Raw genomic sequence first — 24,390 nt, forward strand, 5'->3', positions numbered from 1 at the left:
ACAGTCCCAGTCTTGCGTCAGCCAATCACGCTAGATGGTTGCCACGAAATATATTTACCGGTTTGTTTCCTCTGAGACACAATTCTTGGGTTAGACACTGATGTGAAGTTATTACGCAGAAGGAAAACTTCGGGGCATCGCCACAGCAGAGAACACAAGAACACAAAAATAATAGTTGTGATGGACTTTTGAGAGAACACAGCATCGTTCGAGTTGCTCTTGAAGAAGACCTCAATCGCGAGTTTCCAGCTATTTCCATACGTTTATTGTTTTGTCGTTATTACTCATTTCCGAGACAAAATGAGATACTGACCGCAAATAAAGAACAAGACTGTGAAGGAGAAGGAACAACACTTACGAAGACCATTGCTATACCGGACCTGTTGAGTTACTTTTATCAAACCAAATGGATTCCGGAGGCAAAGTAAGTCAGGCTAACACCAAAGCTAACCGTGGTTTAAATAGTGATTGCCTTTAAAAAAATAATTTGTTGGTGTATAGCTAACATTATTTTGTTTTAGCCTACTGACGTTGCAGGCTATCACGTTTGCCAGATACCTACTAATCTATGTTGTCTCTGTCGCTAACGTAATTTATCCAAGCGCTAATTTATCCCAAATGAACGTTGCTTGTGTAACTATTTCACTGGCTAAACACTTTTTTAGCCCTAGCTAGTTGGACTTGGATGGCATGTGTGTGTGTGCCCATATAACTTTGACGCGAGCCCATTCATGATCGTTCAAACCAAGCCAGAGGTGGCAATAGAGCAATGACGACTGTACTCCAAATGAGTTGGCATACATGCTACGTGGATAATAGCTACACTTGGAATTAATTAATGGTGTGGCCTACGTGCAGAGAAAAGTCACTTTTTGTAAACTACATCATGGTACGGCACCCATGTTCGACAAGCAGATATAACTTATGCAGAAGTTAGTTATTGTGGTTGCGGTGTCACGTAACATCATTTAAATTATTGACACTTGAATTATCAACGTTTTGGTTAAATACAATGCCAAGTTAAGTTAATGCTAAAGGTATACCATTATTCATTGAACTATTCGTCGGTGAACATAAGTGCTAGACAGTAAGTTATCAACATTATCTAGTAAGTTAAGCAGACAATCGTTAATGTAAAACTTATCACTGAGAACGTATTGTCATGTTTACTCAGCCAGATCGTCAGAATCACATCACTCTGGAAATGTAAGGTACAGATAACGATAGTCGAACTTGGGGACTTCAAATAAAATGTGTACAAAACTGGTTTGTGCTAGCAGTGGTGCTTATACACACTTGATAATCATAATTAGCATAATCAATACATCTAAATTACGCGTATTAGGCTATATGTTAGTTTGGGAGATTTTTGGAGGATTACGTTTGCCCTTTGAGTAAAGCATGGACAGCAACAGAATACATTAAGTTATACGTGACCTGACATCTGTTGGCTATGGCTGTCACTTATTTGGCTGTGGTTACCCCCAATAACAAACACATGCGGTTTGCTTCTTTGCTCTTTCTCAGAATCGCGATCACAATTTCACATGGTCCTCCGTTCTTGTCTTGGTTGTTTTGTGTGCCGTTCAAGTCCATCCCCTGCAGACAGTTATGTTAGGGATGTGATGGGAAGCGGGCAAAACTCCCCAGGGAGAACAGCGCGGCGTGGTTTTGACAGGGGAATATTCAGAAGCCTCCTTCACAAAAGGTCCCATCACTGACCTGTTCCCAGCCTCACAGCAGTGCAGCTGCGGGACTGAGCAGGACTTAAATAGCTTGAAAAAGAACAGCCACCTACACACGTCTGTCCTTACTTCTCTTTACTGTCTTTCTTTCTCACTCACTTTGTCACGTACACATACACAGGCTTAACACCCTGACGAGCCCATTTGTATGCAGACACATACACAACACACGCACATACATACCACAGTTGTACTAATGATCCTGTCACAAACACACACATGCACACTTATGGGCACATAAGCACATGCACCTTCACGGGAAAACACACACACACACACACATGCACATGCACACACAGATGTTAATCCCTACAGAACGTGTGCAGTTGTTGCTTCAGATCAAACTCTCGTGGTAGGGCTTTGCATACCTTTCCTGCAGCTGATCCCCTCAGTGTGCGTATGAGAATAAGAGGTGGGGTGGAGGTCTTAGCCAGAGGTACCAAAAGGCAGCAGATGCCAGGTGACAAGCAAGCTGATTTACACGCTTAGATGCTGGTGACACTGCAGGGCTTGACAGGGCCGAAGTGTAGACCTATTCAGTTAAACAGTCGCATTCTCTGTTTATTCACGGTATTATCAGTAAGTCATATTAATCAATAACAAAAGAACTTATGAAGGAATTTGGGGTTAGATGCTGTAAATATTCTCAATAGCAGACATGGTTTTTCGTGTAATGCATTATCTCCTTTTTTAAGCCATGGTAGTCACATATCTGTTAGATCTGTTATCGCTAAGCCTCTTCCTGAACCTCAGAGTACTTCGGAGCAACTGCTTAGGCCAGTACTGTTCACTCAGGTGCCCGTGCAGCGTTAATTAAGCCTCAGTTGGAGTCAAACACAAAGCCCCCTCGTCTCTGCTCCACAGAAGCACCTAAGCCTAATACAAAAGCAAGAGGACCTGTCTCGTCACTCTCCTTTGTCACGAAAGTATTTAGCCCCTCTTGCAAACAAGGTTGAACTTGAACATAACATGTTGTGAGTGAGTCTTTTTTTTATAATTCTGAACTATGTAAGGCTGGTCTTGAGTGTTTGACGGAGGAGGGGGTCTTTTGTTTTTCAGCGTGTGTTTCGGAGTGAAGGTAATTGGGGTCAGGCGTACAGTTGACCTGATCCACAGCAAGTGGAATTAAGTGGTCTTTCAGCGGAGAAAACTTAAAACTTGATTTCTGTCGGAGCTGACAGTTGGGGCTTTTGATTAAACCCCGTTAGTCCATTCTCCGTTAGTCCATTCTCTCCTCCTCTCCCTCCGCTCCGTGCCGACCCAACATCTTAAGCCTTAATTCCATTTTCCTCCGCGTCAGGAGCGCTCCGGCACTTTTTCTTTTTCCTCTCGCTTGCATGACTGCACCTTCTCTCTGCCTGTCTGCTCTACTGTAACTGTCATTCAGGCCTAATGAGCGATAACGAGAGGTTTCTAAAGAGGCTAGGATTAGTGGAATCTTGGGGAGTAGGGGTGGGATGGGGGGGGGGGGGGGGGGGGGGGATGACTGTATTCGAAAAGGCATGGCCGTAATTCATTTCCTTGAGAACAGGGTTGAGGTATCGTACGCACTGTACCCTTCCTCTGTGTGGAGTGTTTACCCTCAGCCCCCAGCCCCCACCCCCCCCCACCCCCCTGGAGTGCCGGTTGCCATACCGCTGGACAAGTGTGCTGCTGTGGTGCTGCAGTCCAGTCGTGAGGAGAGAGAGAGAGAGAGAGAGAGAGAGAGAGAGAGAGAGAGAGAGAGAGAGAGAGAGAGAGAGAAAGAGACAGCGAGAGACTTGAGAGATCTCAGGTTTCTGTGTGAAACCAGAGGCTGGTGAGGGACGTGCAAGTGGCGGTGTAGCCCTCTGACTGAGCTGGCACTGTGGCACTGTGCACAGGGTGGAGGTGGGGGTACAAGGATGAGTGTTCTTGCCCGGAATAGCTTTAGCATTAGCATCACAATGGCCAACATGAAGACTCTGCACTGGTCTACACTGCTGCACTCAAACACTGACACACTCACACACTGAGTGTACCACATAGCATTATACTACATACAGGTATACAATATTGTGATTTATAACATATTATAAGGCCTATGCTACACACTGGCACTGATCACACTTACGTACGAGACATTAATGTACCACACTGACACATGACACAGTGGTATATAACAACATAGCAAAACAGTGAACAGGAGACAAGAACACAGTGGACAATTCACTGGCAAATAACACATTACAAGACACTGACATATACCACAGTGGTTTTCATAATGATATTGACATATGGTACCATCACCACTGTGATAAGGTGCAAAACCCCTCAACCGTTGAGCTCAGCTGAGGTGAGCTCTAGGCACGAGAGACAGCACAGGGGGATGTGGTCCCCCTATGGTTTGTGTCTGTGTGACAGACGTGCGCTAGGCTCAGGGTGATATGGCAGCCAGGCTACACAAAACAGGAAGTGACGTGCTGGGCTTCCTGTAAGAAAGGTTATTCAGTGGAATAGGTTCAGAGGAAACCACACAAAGCCCACCATAAATAAACACCAGAGTGACAACTTCTTTGCATGATGATATAGTCTAGATCACAGGTGTGATCTACATTTCCTTAATTAAGACACCCGTGTGCTTGAATATTTTTTCCTTGTCACCGTTGCCTAAGTGCCTTCTCAAGGTGGTTCAGGCCCTAATCTCAGTAAAATGCCTTGAGACAATGTCAATGGCGCTGTATAAATGAATACAATTGAATTGAATCAAACTGACTATTTTTCAGCTGCCTGTATTTCCTTCTTCATAAAATGATCCTTCTCTGTGAGCTGGGCGTAACTGGTACTGGTATTGCCAAGTGCCTGCCATACCCTACCATACGCCCTGCCTACCAAACCCTACCATACGCCCTGCCCTGTTCATACCCTACCATAAACCCAGCCCTGTTCACCGGATTCCTTATTTGGTGTGTCCACCTGTCCGCCTCATCTCTTTATGGCGTTGTTTGTTTATAATCTCATGTGTTTTTAATGTGCGTCGCCTAGCAAGCACGCTGAGGTGTGTGTGTGTGTCTATCTCTGTGTGTGTGTGTGTGTGTGTGTGTGTGTGTGTGTGTGTGTGTGTGTGTGTGTGTGTGTGTGTGTGTTTGTGTGCTGTGTAAACCGCAGTTCAGAGAGCATAAAGTCATATCCAACAGCCCCATTGTTTACTGAAGACAAACTTGTCTGGTACTGGGAGCACTCGGTCACCGCTCTGAACGAGCCCTGTTTCGTCCCTTCATGACAGTGTCTAGTTGAAACATCCCACACAGCACCACCCAGGCAACACTACACATTAGTGGAGCAAAGGGAAGAGTTAGTTAGTTATGGTGTAGTTTAGCTAGTTAGTTATGGTGTAGTTTAGTTAGTCAGTTATGGTGATGTTTAGTTAGTTAGTTATGGTGACGTTTAGTTAGTTAGTTATGGTGAAGTTTAGTTAGTTAGTTATGGTGAAGTTTAGTTAGTAAATTAGTTATGGTGTAGTTTAGTTAGTTAGTTATGGTGAAGTTTAGTTAGTTAGTTATTGTGTAGTTTAGTTAGTTAGTTATGGTGAAGTTTAGTTAGTTAGTTATGGTGTGTTAGGTTAGTTAGTTAGTTAGTTAGTTGTGGATTAGTTTAGTGGAGCAGACATTTAAACAGGTTCTTCTGTAAATGGCTTTTGGAGTGAGGCCCAAATGATCAATCCTAGTGCTGAACCTAAAACATACTATTCCCCACTCTCACTCTTGTTAAGCATAGCTATGTCCTATAAACATTGGGGTATATCAATGATCTTGTGACGCACTTACGCAGAGAGAGCATTAACTTTAAACTACAAACATTCCCATATCAAGAGCCACACAACAGAGCAGCACTCAGCCGGAACCATGACATCAGGCTGGTGTGTCCAAGCACCCTGACTAAGCCTTATTTGCCTGGCAGTCAGGAGAAAGGTTTTTTTAATTGTTCTGATTGGACAGTGAGGCAGAGGCTGTCGACCAATCAGCACTATAGCTCTGTGTCTGTTTGTCGTTTCAGAACTGTTGCACCATCTCTTCTGGTTAGACTGATTGGATAACTGTTTTCAGCAGTGAGTTGAGAAAACTGTGACCTTCCAGACAAAATGACCTGACACCCAGAAGTCAATCAGCTGAGCTTCTTTTTGTATAAGAGTGCACAATGACATCAATACAATCGTTTCGATGTATAGAGTAGAAAAAGTACAAAAGGACAAAAACTAAATAGCCTGTTGTTTGTACTTAGTTCCAGGCAAGGCCAGTAGCAATTCTAAACTTTTCCACCCATTAGAGCATTTTTTCACATTGAAGAGCGTGAATGTCGTTCAGTAAAAATTGCCCCTGAAAACTTTTTAGTAATGTAACTACTACCTATTAGGCAAAAGGACAACTTTTCTACCCGAAAGTGTTACCTGTTACCTGTGCATTAATGTCAGGGTGAATAGCAGATGGAATCTTGGTGGAATAGTTGTTCACACACCCTTTCTTCAGGCGCAGTGCATATTGCCAGTGAGCACATGTTGTACATGTGTGTGTGTGTGTGTGTGTGTGTGTGTGTGTGTGTGTGTGTGTGTGTGTGTGTGTGTGTGTGTGTGTGACAGAAAGTGTGCAAGTCATTTGTGTGCCATAATTAGATTCTGAGGTAGAATGAAAAGCTGTAGAATCTTTGTACACCCTTTTCCTCAGGCATATCGGACTGTGTTTACATACCTCTCTTTCTCCCCCTCCCCCCTCTCTTTTCCTTCTCTCTCTCTCTCTTTCTGTCTGTGTGTGTTAACAGCACAAACAGTGCTAAATCATGACCTATAATTTAGCCATACTGAAAAGGCTGTTGATAAATGTCAATGCAAATAAAGAAAGGAATGTATTGGGAAAATATGTAGTGCGTATTTCAGTGGCCGTGGTATATATATATATATATATATATATATATATATATATATATATATGTCTGAGTTTACATACGTAAAGATGGGGTTGGAAGGAGTCGTAACCTTCCAGTGAAAAGTAAAGATGCCACAAAGGAGTGTTTCAGGGTGGAGAGAGAACATGTCCTAATCGGGATACCGAGGGCCAAAGGAATCCATATTTAGTGAAGGGGGAGAAAAACCTCTGTGTTTCTCTTAAAGAGCCCGACACTTCTTTAAGGCTGTTTGGAGTGACCTTATACTCTCTCTCTCTCTTCAGGGAGGTCTTTATTGCCTTATACTCTCTCTCTCTTCAGTGAGGTCTTTCTTTATTGCCATTGTTGTTAGAGGAGGGAGGATGAGCTGAGCTACAGGCTTCTAACAGGATGGGTGTAGGTTTTTTACGAGATCATGGCACATAAGCCAATATATTGCATTAAAAAAAGTGATAGAAAGAGGTGGGGAAGGTAGTTTTGAAAAATTTGACCTGGGAGAACTGTGTCTGCTTTAAAATATGCTCCCATGTGAACTCACTGACCCGACACATATGCCATGGCTTCTTCTCATTGGATGACAGCCCATTAATGGGCGGGAGTTTGCCATATGACACACTCTGTACGAGAAATTACCACATGTGGTTATGCAGACTCTCGTGGATGGACACACACGCTCTACTCGGTCTCTCTCTGACTCACACGTACACACACCCACACACCCACACACACATACACACACACACGCTTTTATATTTATTTCCTGCCCCTTCTCTTCCCCCAGCCAGTAGGTTAAATGTGGGAATCAACCAGCTCGGAAAAAATGCTCTAACTCGTTTAGAGAGTGTTCTGTTTACAATACACTTGTGACATTATCTGCCATCAGATGTTGTCTGTTCTATGGAACAGACGCTTTTAATCAGGAAGCAGTTCATACGAAATATTTTTCCATTCCAACATGGTGAGGTCTGCTTAGAGCCACAATAATACGAAGCAGGTTGAAGGATTTTAAATATGACATGAAGGCACAACAGTGAGTGTAGTGTATTCATTCACTCTCTTCCTCTTTCTCTCTGTGTGAGGGGGAAGAAATGGGACATGTCACAGGGCCTAAACGTCCTACTCACATGATCGGCAGATTGTTGAGAACTTTAAAAAACAAAACAAAACAAAATCCCTACACTTCCTACAAACCCTTACACTCCCTTCTGCTGTTCCCATGGCCACAGCAATACGAGTGTCATGTTCCCAACCCTAATCCCTGAGTCCTTACACCAGGGCTACGTCAGACTGGAGCCTCATGCCTGACAATACGTCACTGGAGATACTCCCAAACAGTGGAAAACTACCACACTTTGGCGAGCTCTCTATTAGAGCTAATGCTAGCAGGCTGTTCTCTGAACTGCCTGCGGCTCAGTATAGCTGTGCACCGATTGCTTGCCGGCTTGGTAACAGATCCGGTCCAGGTCAGACCGAGATCTGGATCAACTCTAGACCCCGAATTGGAGCTAGGTCTGGGCCGAAGCCACACCAGGCCTGGGCCGGGTCCGTTTCCAAAGTAGGCTTCCACCAGGTCCACCGTCTGTTTGGGTCGTTGCATAAGACTCGAGTCTCTTGTTGGCTGACTCAGATAAGTTGTGGTTTGTGAACATTCTGAAATTAAGGGGGGGGAAGAAACACGCCTGCCGGCAGCCTGTGGGGCTCCAGGGAAGAGCCCAAAGCCATCCAACTGGTTTTGAAACAACAGGAAATAGGACAGTAGCTCCACCGCCAGCTCCCCCACCTCCCGGACTCGACCCGACCCACCCAGACTGGGACGGTGTCTTAGCGTGCTCTAGATGATCATTCTACCCGCACTCTCACCTTTCATCCATCTGGCCTGTTTTATCCAAGTTTGCATTGGGCAAGTTACACAGACAACCAGACTGGGGTGTTTTGTAATTATTTGGAATGAGGAAATGCGATGGGCATCTTCTTGTTTTGACCTACTTAAGCTCTTAAAGCAGACACTGCTGTCCAACGAATACCTTTCCCACGTACAAGGAAGGTGTGTGTTTTATTGTGTTTTAATGTGAGTTTTCTCTAAAATAAAGTCCAATTGTCCTTGCTCTACCAGGAACTATGTTTGTTAATGAACCATGCTCTGGTGTAGCCAGGCAACGAACAGGGAAGTAGACAATAGTATTTTTTTGTAGATAAGAAAAACTAGTAAGGTAAGTAAGTTTGTACTTTCTGTGTACAATGTTTTTTCCTCTTCTTCTTTGACATGATTCACTTTACACTTCACCCTGTTTTAATTGTTGTGAATGACAAAATACTTTGTGTCATTATGGGCCTATAAAACAAAAAAGGAAAAGACAAAAGACTGACAGAGGCATGCTGTCATGTTGTCAACACTAACACTAACACTCCCCCTGTTATTTTACTGACAACAGAAACCAGGACTAAAGTCTGTATGCTATTTTGGGCCAGTTGAACAGGACTACTATCCTTGAACCGGATTGTGTCAGTAACCAACAAAGGAGGAGGCCTTGTTGAGTTATTTAAAAACGTCCAGCACACAAGAAGTGTTCAGTAATGGCATTCTTACTTTAGGCGCAGCTCTTAGCCTACATTGCCTGGACGTAGATTATGGTGAAACCAATTTCCGGAGATATGAGTTGTTTAGTTTAACATACCATCATCTTAAAATCCCACACGGGGTGCACTAAAGACAAGTTAAAGTTCAAAACAAGCTAGATTTGTAAACCTGCTACAGCCCTGGGTATTTGTATGTGGTGAAGCTACTCTAAATAAGAAGTGATAGCAACATGCTAATACTAAAGAAATAAAAGAACATTGGGGTTAATGTTCAGCTATATTACATATTTTATATATATTATATTATAAGGAGGCTAGTGTGATAAATCACAGTTTAGGACAACATTATATAACATGTCTGATAACTGTGTTGAAGATCAAAAGCACATGAGGATAGAGAAACGAGTGATTGAATTAAGCATGTTTTATTTTCTGTCTGTCTTACAGCAAGTGACCCTCCCGCTGCTGTTGGCGGTAGGGACCGCTGTGATTGGTTCGCTCCAGTTTGGCTACAATACCGGTGTCATCAACGCCCCTCAACAGGTGAGTGTGTGCACAACCTCGGCATCACAGGATCAAAAGGCTTTAGTTTTTTGAGGGGTAGAGGGGATGCAAGGGGAAGCTATATTTACCCCATCGGTTATCTTACAATGCAACGTCCTCCTCGACCTGCGCCACTCGCGCCGTCTAGGTCAAGATGTTCTCTTTATCGGAACAGGGACCAGAGAGTGGTCTAATTATAGAGGGAGGGTGTCACTGCCAAAGTGCCTCTGGGATGCCTGGCCAGGCCAGTGATGCTTTCTGACTTTTCCATGCCATAATTAGATCAGCGCTATAAAACACAGGTGAGATCAATAGCCCTAACATTCTATCAGCTTCTACCTACTGCCAGCGGTCAGTGCAAGTGGAAACATGTTAAATTAATGTGTCCAAATCCGATCAGTGTTGTATCTCTAAATGTATCTCTTTTGATGGTATATGGTCATGTGAAGAACAGATAAACATTCTTAATATGCCCAAGCTATGCACTACATAGTCCTCTGGTCCAGGAGGCTCCACCTGCAAGAAAAGCTTTCAAAGCACAACAGTACCAATTATATTACCAAATTACACCAGTCAGCATGCTAGCATGCTTTCATCAGGGCCAACTGTGCTGATGTTGGTGTTTGCATGCCTTTTAGGTAGCTAGCTCACTAGTTTTAGACCAAGACAGATTTAAAGTCCATCCCTGATCCTGGCTGATAGTCCCACTGTATTGGACTCATCATAATAACAAGAAAAAGCTTATAATAATAATAATAATAATAATAATAATAATAATGCATTTTATTTGTAACGCACTCTTCATTCAAAAGAGTGCCAACATAGTAGAAACAAACAATAATAATAAAATAAAATAAAACTAGTAAACATAAGCATAATAGAAAACTTAGTGACAGTAATTTATCACAAAGCCAGAAATGCCTTCCTGAATAAAAATGTTTTTAGTCCAGCTTATACGTCTAGTGTCTTTCCCACCAATGTCCCCGCTTGCTCCCAGGTACCGTGAAGAGGAATTTTTCAGCCAATAGTGCGGTGCTGCCCTTTTCTCTACCTCTGACCTATGGGGACGTTCCTGGCGTACCATACCCCCCCCCCCAACACACACACACACACACAGAGACAACTCTCCACCAGTGATATACTGTTGCAGCTGTTGTCTGATATTCATCTGTCGGGAGCATCAGTTATTGCTTCATCACATACAGTGGCGGTGCTGCTGAGTACACACACACACACAAACATGCAGCTACTCACACACACACACATGTAAATACACACACACACACACACACCTATACACACACAGAGACACATGCAGCTACTCACACACACATGTAAAAAAAAACACACACACACACACACACACACACACACACCTATACACAGACACATGCAGCTACTCACACACACATGTATACACACACACACACACACACACAGACACATGCAGCTACTCACACACACATGTATACACACACACGCACACATGTATACACACACATGTATACATACACACACACATGCAGCTATTCACACACACATGTATACACACACACACACATATGCAGCTATTCACGCACACATGTATACACACACACACACACACACACACACCTATACACACACACAGACACATGCAGCTACTCACACACACATGTATACACACACACGCACACATGTATACACACACATGTATACACACACACACACACATGCAGCTACTCACGCACACATGTGTACACACACACACACACACACACACACACACACACACACACACACACACACACACACACACACACACCTATACACACACACACACACATGCAGCTACTCACGCACACATGTATACACACACACACACACACCTATACACACACACACACACCATGCAGCTACTCACACACCAAAGTATACACACACACACACATATGCACACATACACAAACACACACACACATACATATACAAACATACATAAATATACCCACACACATGCAGACACACACACATACTGTACACTGCTGGGTCAGCGTCTTGTGTCAGTGATGATCATGTCTCAACACATTCTCAGCCAGTCACAGCTGCTGTAGCCTAGCACTTGTGCCTTGGGCTGGTGGTGACAGACTTGCGTTAAGGTATTTTCAGGTGTGTTCAGCTTGCCAGTTCAAAGCCTGTACCACCTGTTTTACCTCTTCTGCAAGGCCACTCCTGCACATTTCAAAGGTCAAAAATGTTTAGGGAAATTCGTTTTCAAAGAGCAGAATTGCTAACTGGACTATTCAAAGAGCAGAATTGTTAACGGGATCCTGATCATTGGTAAATTCAGAGACAAACCAGAGTAGTTGACATGCTATCCAAACCAGGCTCAACTCAAGCACTTTGACCATGAACATGACATTTTTACAAGACAACACAACAAGACAACAATAACAAGTTTGTAAGTTTTGATCTAACTTAAGGCATATGAATTAAACTCCATTACCAGGGCCAGACCCTTGCTGTGATTAGAGGCTCTCTTTGAGACAGCTTTCAGACTTGTTAACTAGGCTCTGCTGATAATTGGGATTTTCAGAAAAGAACCTGACCAGTTGGCATGCTCAGGCTCACTTCGGGCACAATAAGTGCTTTGTAAGTCTAGATCTAGATTAAGGTCTATTAATAAAACTCCACCACTGCCTAAGGTCTGGCCACAGTCACATTATTGATATCTACTCTCTCTAGATTGTCACCAATTCTGTAACAAATCTGATCCTGATTGATTGCCTTTGAGATTACGAGTTGTCAACTAGACACTGAAACTGGAACAGACCTGGCCCAGATTTGGTTCCGGTCTGGTCCGCAGTCCGTTCCACCTTTGAGACGGTATTGAGATCGAGACTGCCCTGTGGCTCCGCAGTCCGCTCCACCTTTGAGACGGCATTGAGATCGAGACTGCCCTGTGGCTCAGCAGTCCGCTCCATCTTTGAGACGGCATTGAGATCGAGACTGCCCTGTGGCTTAGCAGTCCGCTCCACCGGCATTGAGATCGAGACTGCCCTGTGGCTCAGCAGTCCGCTCCACCGGCATTGAGATCGAGACTGCCCTGTGGCTGGAGGAAAGCAAAAGTTCTAGTGCCGATGTATTTGGACAGGCTCAGGTAGCGCGGCCCTATGGGAAGTGAAGGACTAAGGCTGTCTCACTGGAGGCCAGTGTGGGCAGGGAGGGCGACTCGTAAATCAACAGAGCTGCTTATAGAGAGAAACAGGGCCCGTATAGAAGACCTTACACACCCAGCCACTTTCATGCTAAACGCATGGATCAACATAGAGGGCCCTCTACTTCAGTGGATGAATGGAAAAAATGGAGGTAAGAACCTCAGTGGAGATAAGGGATTGTAGAAAAAGCGATGACAGCAAACTCATGCCTGGCGCTGAAGCACAGGGCCTGAAGACAGTCTAGAGCATAGAGGACCTCTGGTTGCCGGTGTGCATTAGTTGTCTAATATGATTCACCATGGCAAAAGGAGTCATAAAGTTGTGACAGTCAACTCAATGGGCGTGTCATTCTGTGATTTTCCAAAGAATTTTCTCTTTAAGGTGACGTGGAACTGCCTATTTGTGTAGAAGTCTTTTAGTAGCTTACATAATACACAAAGGTAATTTAGAATGTTTTGAAATTGACAGAAAACAATAAATGAGACACCAGGAGAATTACAGTGGGAAGTGTGTCAGACTCACGGGCTGGCATGAGGCCGGCATGAGGCCGGCTCAGTGTATGTGTAGCCAAGAGTATCCACAGGATGGGGGGGACTGTGATAAGGCTGTGGAGGGAGGCTGCACGTCTGACGCAGGCCTCTCTGTAAACACAGCGTCTCTGATTAGATAATTGCTACCTCAAGGGCTCCGAGGGCCATCAGAGCCTCCCCCACGAGCAGCTGCACCTCCTGATGGCCCCTTCCCTCATAAGGGCAAGGAGCTTCAGGGCTGCCTTCAATCGGAGAGCCTCGAAAACTACACGCCTCAGGCCAGCTGCATGCTGGGTTGCATGGGTTCAAGGCAAACCTAGTTTCTGAGAAACTCTTGAGCTTGAAACTTAAATCTGAGCTTGAAAGCCTCTACAAGGCCCTAGGGTAGCTTAGTCACTTGGAAACCTGCTATTGTCAGATAGCCTATGGGTCTGAACGTTGGGCTCTGGAAACCCTTCACAGGGGCTCAAAGCTCAAGTACAGTCACTGGGAAACCTGTTGGTCTGCTATAGACTTGATCTTGATCTCTGAGGACTAGTGCAGGTCTATTACTGCCCTAAGCCTCCTGGCCTTAAAAGAGTCCTAGCCCTCAATTATGCGTTCAGGGTAGCCCTAGTTACAGGGCAGCTCAGTCACTGGAACCGGCAAGCCATAGAGAAACCTTGGTTCTACAACTGGGTTTTATGGTTCCTCCTGTCTTTAGGCTCAGATGTCTGGGCTCTTGGGTGTCCCAAGCTGCTGGAAAACCTGCTGGTAGGGGAGGCCTCCAGGGTTTCTCTTGACACTGACCAACCTACTAGACCTTACAAGAACTTATTCTCAGAGCTCAGACCTTTAGGTTAGCCTAATCACTAGGACACCTGCTGAAACATCTCTGGTTCTGTACTGTGAGCTCTAGGGGTTCAGAAAACCTGTGAAGTCAGGGCTCAATGGTGGCACCAATGACCTGCTGGACTGCTTTAAAACGGCTCTGAAATCCACGCCCTGGGTAGTCATTTGGAAACCTGAAATGTAGGCTACCAGACTCACCTCAACTCATGACTTTGTGGTTTTGTTCATATTTTTCAGTTGTGTTTAAGGTCAAGAAGGGGTTAAGATTGTAACTATGTCAATGATTCAGGTCTCAATATAAAAATTGTATTTGAACCCGAAAATACGAGCGATTAGTGACACAGAACAAGAGTGTTTATCAGCAAGCTACAGACACGGATGAATAGCCTCTCTGTACTGCCCAGAAGGATCTTTGGATGATAAGGACGTTGCATCCAAATTTGACAGTGATAGTCCACTGCAGCCTGGCCTCTCCATCTCTATTTCCTTTCGGCTGGACACCAGTGTTATCAGCCGCACAGGCACCACACAGAGTTGCGTTTTTATCAACACCGGGCCTCAGCTATGAATGTGTGGCATTGTCGGCAGACAGTAAGGCAGGATACTGTGTACAGTGTAGTGCTTGTCTGCCACGGGCAAGGAACATTTGCTGAGTCATTCAGCTTTGCTATGACAAGATGGTAGATTTACAGAATGGCAAACAAACCATGAGGTCTGACTTTAAGTGGTTCCAAACGTTTTGGGTTTTGTTTGAGCTCAGTATTGATTTAGTTTGCTAGCTTTTAACTAGCTTAACACCATCTAGGCATTTGCAATTCTTAAGCAATCTATGGAAGATCCATAACTGCATATCAAGCAACTCTTGGACAGACATTCCTAAAGAGGCTGTGTGTACATTTGAATGATTTGGTTTTATGTAACAGTATTTGCATAAGGGGTGTATCTGTTACCAAGGAACATGACTAGTGTCACGAGTGGTATTTAGACAGTGAGAGGACCAGCGGATTGGCAGCGCAAGCAGCATGCTTCTGGTGTCAGGGAGTAAAAGCGACAGAGCGAGAAAGAGAGAAAGACTGAGGGAAAGACAAATATAGAGTTGGAGATTGACAAGAGAGAGAGAGATGTATTTACACATAGTCCTAATATACTTTGCCAAAAAGGGCGTGCAAGAGTTCGAATTCAGATTATGGCCCACGGGCCATAGAGACAGACAGAGAGAGAGAGAGAGAGAGAGAGAGAGAGAGAGAGAGAGAGAGCATTCCCAATGTAGATGCCAATGATAAGTCACAGGGAGTACACATTCTCCTCAGTGCATCTTGTGCCACTTAACCTCTGTGGAAATGGGGAGGGCCAATGTTTGTCAACATACCAGCGTCACAGCGGGGGTGAGGGACCGAGCCTGAAACCTGACACCAACCTGGCTTTACTCGTCATAACAAACCCATTACTGCCATCTATTGGTGGTGATAGAGGCTTCTTAGTTTGATGATAATGCAGCGGCGAACATGCATGTGTTTGTGTGTTTGTGTGTTTGTGTGTTTGTGTGTTTGTATCAGAAGCATTTTTATTCAGGGTATTTATTGTGAATGCATTAGAAAAAAGGCTTCTGTTGAAGATTAAAGAAAGAATGATACTGAAAAGACTGAAAAGACTGAAAACGGGCTGTGTTTTTCTAACAGATCATTGAGGCATTCTACAATGAGACCTGGTTCGATAGATATGAGACCCAGATCACCAAAACCAACCTCATCACACTGTGGTCCATCTCAGTGTCCATGTTCTCAGTGGGAGGCATCTTCGGCTCCTTCTCCGTGGGTCTTTTTGTCAACCGCTTTGGAAGGTAATTAGACTGTTCATATGAATACCCAACACTTTACTTACAGATGATCACTTAGTCGAGGACCCATCCTTGTGTAACCTAGGAGCTTACAATCTTATGTTCTGATGGAGATAACTTCTAAATTCTAAATTCTAATTCTGTCCGTCTCCATTCCACAGGAAGAACTCCATGTTCATGGCCAACGTTCTAGCCTTCATATCTGCTGCCCTCATGGGATTTTCCAAGTTGGCCGCTTCCTGGGAGATGCTCATGGTTGGCCGCTTCGTTATAGGCCTCTACTCCGGCCTCTCCACGGGTTTCGTGCCCATGTACGTGGGCGAGGTTTCACCCACCTCCCTCCGAGGGGCCCTGGGTACCCTTCACCAGCTGGGCATTGTGACTGGTATCCTGATCGCACAGGTAATGCAAAACTTTACTGAGGGCACATTCCCCACATTAGCATTAAATAGATAAGCCATCTGTCATCTATGTTTGCATATACTTGACTACTGCTATTCCACAACACACTGAATGCACAAGATCACATGCAACTCTACCCCATCAAATGATTTTCTAGTCTACAAATGGACTGTTTTAATATTTAGCAGTAGATCTGAGGAGTTCATAGCTGTGTTGTAGCTGTTTGGTGTTTTGTAGGAGACACCTAAATCAACTAGACAGTCTAGTTCTAGTTTTACAAACTGCTCTTCTTCTAGTCCCCAGATGCATTATTTACAGGCACAGAGAGCAGGATGTGTATGGGCTGTCCGGTAACGTCTGTATTGTGGTGTGTGTTGCGCAGGTGTTTGGCACAGAGAGCAGGATGTGTATGGGCTGTCCGGTAACGTCTGTATTGTGGTGTGTGTTGTGCAGGTGTTTGGCACAGAGAGCAGGATGTGTATGGGCTGTCCGGTAACGTCTGTATTGTGGTGTGTGTTGCGCAGGTGTTTGGCATGGAGAGCCTCTTGGGTAACGCCGACCTTTGGCCCCTCCTGCTGAGCTTCACCTTCATCCCGGCGGTGGTTCAGTGCATCATGCTGCCCTTCTGCCCCGAGAGCCCACGCTTCCTGCTCATCAACCGCAACGAGGAGGCCAAGGCCAAGACCGGTGAGCCCATACTCTACCACACCTCATCCATCCATCCGTACCACCACATAGAAACTACTGGCTTCTTTCTCAGTCAAGGATCAGGCTAAATATGGCACTTCATGGTCAGAGCAAGCTTATCTACCTGGAGTGCCAGTTCAACATGGGTTCACACCTCATCCACACCACCACTTAGGGGTCGGTATTGTATAGAACAGGCTTAGTATATCAGGCTTAGTATATCAGGCTAGGTATAGCAGGGTAAATATATCAGTTAAGTCCAGTTTTCTGGAGACAGATGCTGCTGCTGAAGTTGTTGTCTGCCATACAAACATGAACTGTAAATAGCTTTATTATCTGCTCAAATCCATTACATATACTGTATATACAAGTATTCAAAATATAGTAATTTATGTTCCTATTGTATGTATGTGTGTGTGTGTGTATGTGTGTGTGTGTGTGTGTATGTATGTGTGTGTGTACATATTTCTGTGTTTAGTTCTGAAAAAGCTGCGCGGGACGACGGACGTGGGTGCAGACATGCAGGAGATGAAGGAGGAGAGCAGGCAGATGATGAGGGAGAAGAAGGTGACCATCCCCGAGCTCTTCCGCTCGCCCGTCTACCGCCAGCCCATGTTCATTGCCATCATGCTGCAGCTCTCCCAGCAGCTGTCTGGCATCAACGCCGTGAGTACTAGTGCTCACATACACTGGACACACAAACACACAAACACACATACACACACGCACAAATACACACACGCACAAATACACACACACTGATACACGTACAGTCACAGTCACACTCACACACACACACACACACACACACACACACACACACACTCTCACACACGTGTGAACACACATTGACACACGCAGATACAAACGTGCACACACCCACCCACACATTGCCTGTGTGTCTCCCACAAACAGAAATGTATGGGAGGTTTCATACAAATGGGTAAAGGTTTTTGAGTCTACTGATTTATATTCACAGCCAACAGTAGCTGATATATTTACTTTCCCTGCAGATCTTCTACTACTCCACCCGGATCTTTAAGAAGGCTGGAGTGTCCCAGCCTGTGTACGCCACCATCGGAGCCGGCGTGGTCAACACAGCCTTTACTGTGGTCTCGGTAGGTTCCCCTGTGCTTAGGACTACTGGCAGGACCATCTAGTTTCTAGTTTCTGTTCTAATGTTGTGGCGAGTTCTGTGAAGTTTCAAGTGGTTCAGTGGTTTCACATGAATTCACTTGAATTTGACAGTTAATAATAATAATAATAATAATAATAATAATAATAATAATTCATTTTCTTTGTAATGCACTCTGCATTCAGAAGAATCTCAGAGTTAGTTTATGTGTAATAGATAGTAACAGCTGTCGTTTTTCCTTCCTTTTCTTTTTCTTTCTTTCTTCCCATCCTCTCTTTCTTTCTTTCTTTCTTTCACTTTACCTCCTATCCTTTCTGACTTTTTTTTTTTTTTTTTTCATTTCTCCATTCTATCCTTTTCTTTCTTCCACTTCTTCCTCCAGCTCTTTGTGGTGGAGCGCGCTGGGCGGCGGTCCCTGCACATGCTGGGGTTGGTGGGCATGGCTGCGTCTGCTGTGCTGATGACCATCGCTCTGGCCCTTCTGGTAAGTAAGGTGGCCTTAAACATGCCCTGCTGAAAACACTATCTGGTTCTTCCCATATATAACCAAAAGCCACCCAGTCAGTAAGGTCACTGAAACTGGAGTGAATCAGTTCCTGCCATGGAATCATTATTCCCTTATGAGAAATCTCTATGTAAAACAAGCCATGCCATACAACCCTAACAACCTAACCAGTAATGTTTTTGAGTATGGAGTTTTGAGTATGCAGTTTTGAGTATGGAGTTTGACTGAGACTTAAGTGGAGATCAGCACTCATCAGCATGGTTCCTCCCCCCCCCCCTCCTCCCCCCCCACAGGAGAAACTGAAGTGGATGTCGTACCTGAGCATTGTGGCCATATTTGGCTTTGTGGCATTCTTCGAGATTGGCCCGGGCCCCATCCCCTGGTTCATCGTGGCCGAGCTCTTCAGCCAGGGACCCCGGCCCTCCGCCATGGCTGTGGCTGGCTTCTGTAACTGGACGGCCAACTTCATCGTGGGCATGGGCTTCCAGTATGTGGAGGTGAGGTAGTCTCCCCAAAAGAATAAGCAAATGATAAACAAAAAAGTAACAATAACTACAATTATATAATAATTAGACAATGCATAGAGGCAAAATGATGCAATGTACACTAATGTAGGAACGAACAGTTGTTGGTCAACAGTTGTTGTAATTCATTTGGAAGTTTGGATAAAAACATCCTCCAGGTGTCTTAATGTAATAAACATGTAACTACAGTAATTAAACATGTAACTACAGTAAATAAACATAAAGTCATATTTGTTAAAGTCTGATGCATGGACCACCTGTGGTCTGGGCTTGCGCCATAGCAGGGCTGTGTAATAGGATCTAGTCTGGGGTGGTACTCCCTTTGCTAGTATATGCAGTAGGCTGTCTATCTTGACTCCTTTCCCTCCTTTTTCTCTCTGTCTACAGGAGATCTGTGGGCCGTATGTGTTTGTGATCTTCACCATCCTCCTCCTCTTCTTCTTCGTCTTCACCTACTTCAAAGTCCCAGAGACCAAGGGCCGGACATTCGACGAGATCTCCGCCGGGTTCCGCCAGTCCGGCGCCGCCGGTGCCGAGAAGCACCCGGAAGAGCTCAACAGCCTAGGGGCAGATTCTCCGCTCTGAGATATCTCCCCCACCATGACCCCACCCCCCACCCCCCATACCCCCATCCCACCCCTCCTCCCAGTCCTGACGGGGTCTCCTACCCCCTTACCCCCTCCTTCTGCAATTTGAGCACTGCCCTCCCCCCTGCACTCTTAACTCTAGACTGGTAGACTGGCTTAATAGGCTAACACACTCCCAGAATCAGTAGAGTAGACATTCATCGTCAACAGCCTTGACCCTTGACCTAGCCTCCCCGTCTCCCCCCCTCTGAGACCCAGGTCTTGGATTTTAGAGGAGGAGATAAGGGTTGACGGGGAGGAGAGGACGAGGAGAAGAGAGGAGGGTTTGCGATGGGTCAGAAGGACACGAGCGAGAACGATGATCGCGGGGTGGTGTGATATACCAGCCGCCTGTTTTTTTATACTTCCCTTGAACTGACCCTGCTTGTGCTAGCTCTAAATGTTTACTCCTAGACTGTTACTTTACACTGTACTGACTCGAGGTTTGACTGTGAAGACGGTGATGCCTCCACTTTTCCTCTCTTTCTCTCACCCCTGCCTCTCGTTTTCCTTTCTCACCAGTATACGTGCTTTAGTGGGTCTCACGCACTGGCCTACTTCTTGTAGATGTCGGGGCTTTTGTTATTTTTAAGTCCAGCAGCCCATAACCCTGGTTTCGTGGGTTTGAGAAAAACCTGCTGAACGTTGCTGAAGTATACCTGTAAGTGAAGAGATGGGAACGAGACCTTTATCAAAATTGTTGGCTGTTTTGGCCCAGTGCTCGTGTCATGCCAGACCAGCAGGGGGCAATAGTGAAGCACTCATTTCAGTTCCCTACTTGACATAAGGTTTCAGGTGTCTATGTGAGGTTACTGAGCTACGGAGACCTAAAACTGTATTTATTTCTCTGACATTTCTTGATGAATAGAATCTCGTATATTTTAGTGCTTACACTGATTTTAAATGATCATTTTCTAAAGAATCGTATCATGTAAATATATATTTTTTACACATCTCGTTTGAAGTTCTTTTATCTGCATATGAAACTGTCAGTAAATATTACCTAATGAAATGTAGAGACACAGATAAACCAAATCATGAAGTTAAGATGCTGTAGAAAATCCTAGCAAGAGTTTCAAACTATTGCATGAAGAAGAAAACAACAATGCTGAAAGATTAAAAGTTACATCTGCAGGAGGAACCTTAGAGCTTACATTTGACTGCTTCTGGTGGCACCCCTGCTCAGAATGTAGGCTGACTACTGGGGGTGGTTAGGGACTTCTTCATCATCATCATCACCTCTCACAATAACATCCATTCTGATGTTCCTTTGGCAGAAACAATTCATCAGGTGCCTTAACACGTCAATCCAAACCCAATCGATATTTTTGCGGTTGTAAACCACCTCACCCAAACCAACCAAAACCCCACTTCTGCAAAGATTGTTGGCTTTTTGTTTGCTTTTGCACCCATCACTAGTTGAATGTAAACTCTTCATATGTGTCCTTGACAGTGCAGAAGGGGACAGGCATGGTGCATCCTTTGAAAGAGGGACCAAATCAGACGCCTTGGTCTTCTATCGTTTTGCACACCCCCTTTAGAAATCACACTCTGTTTGGTGGGCCACCGGAAATCATGGTATGCGTTGGTAGCTGCTTGTCAAGCTGGTCTCGCCCAGTGTCTAGTCTGCATCGTCCTCTCTGCCTCTGCCACCCCTTCCCGAGTTGACTCCGATGACAGGGCTGCCTTGTGTGGTGTTTTGCATTCTGAAGTTGCAGTCACATCTGTGTGATGTTTTATCTGCTGTCTCAAACCTGCTGTGTCACTTCAGAGTGTTCTGTCGTTTCCTAACAGCACTTTAGTAGCCTGCCACTGCCAGCCTATAACTCACCAGCTAGTGTGTTTTCACAGCTAGCGTGGTCTGGAAACCTTCAATTGAAAGACGATTGGCCTGAGACTTCCTCCCAGACCAGTCAGCCAGTTGAGGTGAGCATCGTATACCATCAAGCCTTAAAAGAAGGCCTGCTTTGAAGATGCTGCAGTTTGGTCTTTTTTACTCAAGGTCGTGGGTAGGTTTTGTCTAAATGTCCTTAATCTGGACCAGAATGTTGAATTGAAGGTCTGCCTGAATGTTTGTGTTCTTCACTGCAAAGGCATTCAGTCACATTCAATGAAATTTTGGTCTAAACCTTAGCTTTTAGTTCAAGCAGCACACTTCACCCAAATGAAGCTCAATGAGGGTTTCCAGACCACAGTGAATACTCTACAAATGTGGGATGGCAATGTTAGGCTAGCACTTTTTTTCCATTCATTAGTTCCCCTTGTAAAAAGATGTTTTGGTTGAGTATACAAAGTCATGTATTTCTGTTACTGAACGTTAAAAGACTGAGAATGCCAATACTGGATGTATTTAACCTGTTGACAACATTTGTGTTGGTAAGCACATCGGTGTATGACTGAGGAAGACTTTAAATGACACAAATCACATTTAATCACACCATAAACCTTACCTTTCCAGTTACTGAGACTAAGGCATTGTTAGGGTCCAAATAGGCCTGTTGCCACAAACCGTGATCAATTGGCAAAGTCCATGCATTCCATGATTAAGAAAAACTAAAAAGACCCTGCTGAGACATATCTGTAGGCCTATAGTGGTCTGAGCATTAATAAGCTAAGTAGTCTAAAAGATGTCATAGAAATAGTTGTACCAAATATTTGGCCTGGCCTATGTTGTGAGCATCTGTGTTTGTGTCACAGTGAAGCAACTGCACCTGAGTCTTGTGTGCATTGGAAGAGTGTTCTACAAGTGAAGTCAAGTGGAGTTTCTGTTCTGCAAGTTACACCTGTATTTATAAACAGCCATCCAACCTACACAAAGCAAACCTTACCACAACAGGTCTTGATTTTTTTTGTAGAGAGCTGAACTTGTGTTTTTCTCCGATAGGTCCACAAGTTGTTTTTGTATTGTATTCAGTTTTTAAATAGTATAAATAATCAAAGAGTATGATAAGAAATGGTTAAAGGGTGCCTCCCAGATTAATGTTAAATCCCTCCCCCGCCCCATTTTTTCTCACGCTATTTACTTTTTCACCTCTGATGCACTGTCCACCATTCTAATACTGTACATCATCTTAACAAGGCTTTTAACATCTACAATTCAATGATAAACTATTTATTAGTGTAATTTAATTCGTTTTTTTGTTGGTTTTCAAATTGAGTTAAAACTATCTCTTTTAAGAAAAATCCCTGTGTGTGTGTGTGTGTGTGTGTGTGTCTGTGGGTTAGAAGAATGACGTCAATGGATTTGTTTTTCACGAAAAACCCTGTGTGTGAGTGTGTCTGTGGGTTAGAAGAATGCCGTCAACGTTTTGTAAAAATGTGCCATGAACATGTACGTATGCTTGTCCTGACTGTTGTTCTGCCCTTTTTTGTAAGATGTACAAAAGTTAGTTTGGTGTTTGAAACAATAAAAGAACACAGGAATCCACAACTGAATGGTCTTCTACATACCTGCACACATTTAACCAGCCGTGTACATTTCCATCTGCAGCCTATGGGTGCTCCCTGGAAACCTTAGTCTGAGTGCTATTAGTACCTCGCTCTACCAGTTCAGCCAAGGGGAACATTAGGTTTCCTGATGCTGATTGGTTACCCGTGTCTCCTAAAATGTTGCTTATTTATAGGACTCGTGTCACCTGTTTATTCCAAGTATCTAGGTTGGTATTGTAAGTACTACATCTAAGTTGGGCACTCATGCTCAGTATATGCAAGCCTTCCATCTTGTTCAGGGTATTTGCAGACCTAGTTGGCCAGATGTATGTACAGTAAACAATGTAGACTATTATACATCTGTCATAACTTACTTATTCATATCATTACTGCAGATCCAATGTCTCTCTGGTGAAATCACAAAGTTTTAGTCATTTAAATCAATCACTTGAAATCAAGGTTATGGTTTAGGATTTAGTATTGTAGTGAGCTGGCCCAGAAGAACAGTGGTGGACACAAAGATCTCTTTTTAAAGTAACACTATGCAATAATTTGACACTTTTTGAGGTATGGTTTTATAGGCAACTAGTTTTGGTACCATCCTCAAATTCATTTTGATAGCATATGGTCATGTGAAGGACACACCTGTGTCTTCCCCACTAGCCATCCAGGATATGCCCTATGTAGTTCTGTGTAACGGGCTGGAACACCCTACAAAAATGGAAGAAAAGCTTTCACACGCATGACATTGCCAGCTATACTGCTAAAAGACACCAGGTAGTGTGGTGGCAAGCTTCTTTCAGTGTCAACTGGGCTGTTGGTGGTGTTTGCAAGGTTTTTGCATGCCTTTTAGGTAGTTAGTTTTGGAAGAGAACTCCGTGTTGCTGCTTTAAGTGGCAGGATCCCATATCCCATTGGCTACACAG

The 24,390-nt window shown here is 44.3% G+C and overlaps 1 protein-coding gene across 1 annotated transcript; it reads left to right on the forward strand.

Annotated features, from left to right (window-relative positions):
* Window position 1: 1 nt before the first annotated feature.
* On the forward strand, window positions 2-23,462 carry slc2a1b (solute carrier family 2 member 1b). The gene is made up of 10 exons (XM_012835870.3): window positions 2-424; window positions 9,666-9,761; window positions 15,999-16,159; window positions 16,318-16,558; window positions 17,083-17,245; window positions 17,724-17,911; window positions 18,259-18,363; window positions 18,763-18,864; window positions 19,179-19,382; window positions 19,797-23,462. The coding sequence occupies exons 1-10, from the start codon at window positions 407-409 to the stop codon at window positions 19,992-19,994; spliced, it is 1,476 nt and encodes a 491-aa protein (XP_012691324.1). The 5' UTR covers window positions 2-406; the 3' UTR covers window positions 19,995-23,462.
* Window positions 23,463-24,390: the final 928 nt, after the last annotated feature.

The sequence above is a fragment of the Clupea harengus genome, chromosome 5, assembly GCF_900700415.2.
Source record: "Clupea harengus chromosome 5, Ch_v2.0.2, whole genome shotgun sequence".
Taxonomy (NCBI): Eukaryota; Metazoa; Chordata; class Actinopteri; order Clupeiformes; family Clupeidae; genus Clupea; species Clupea harengus.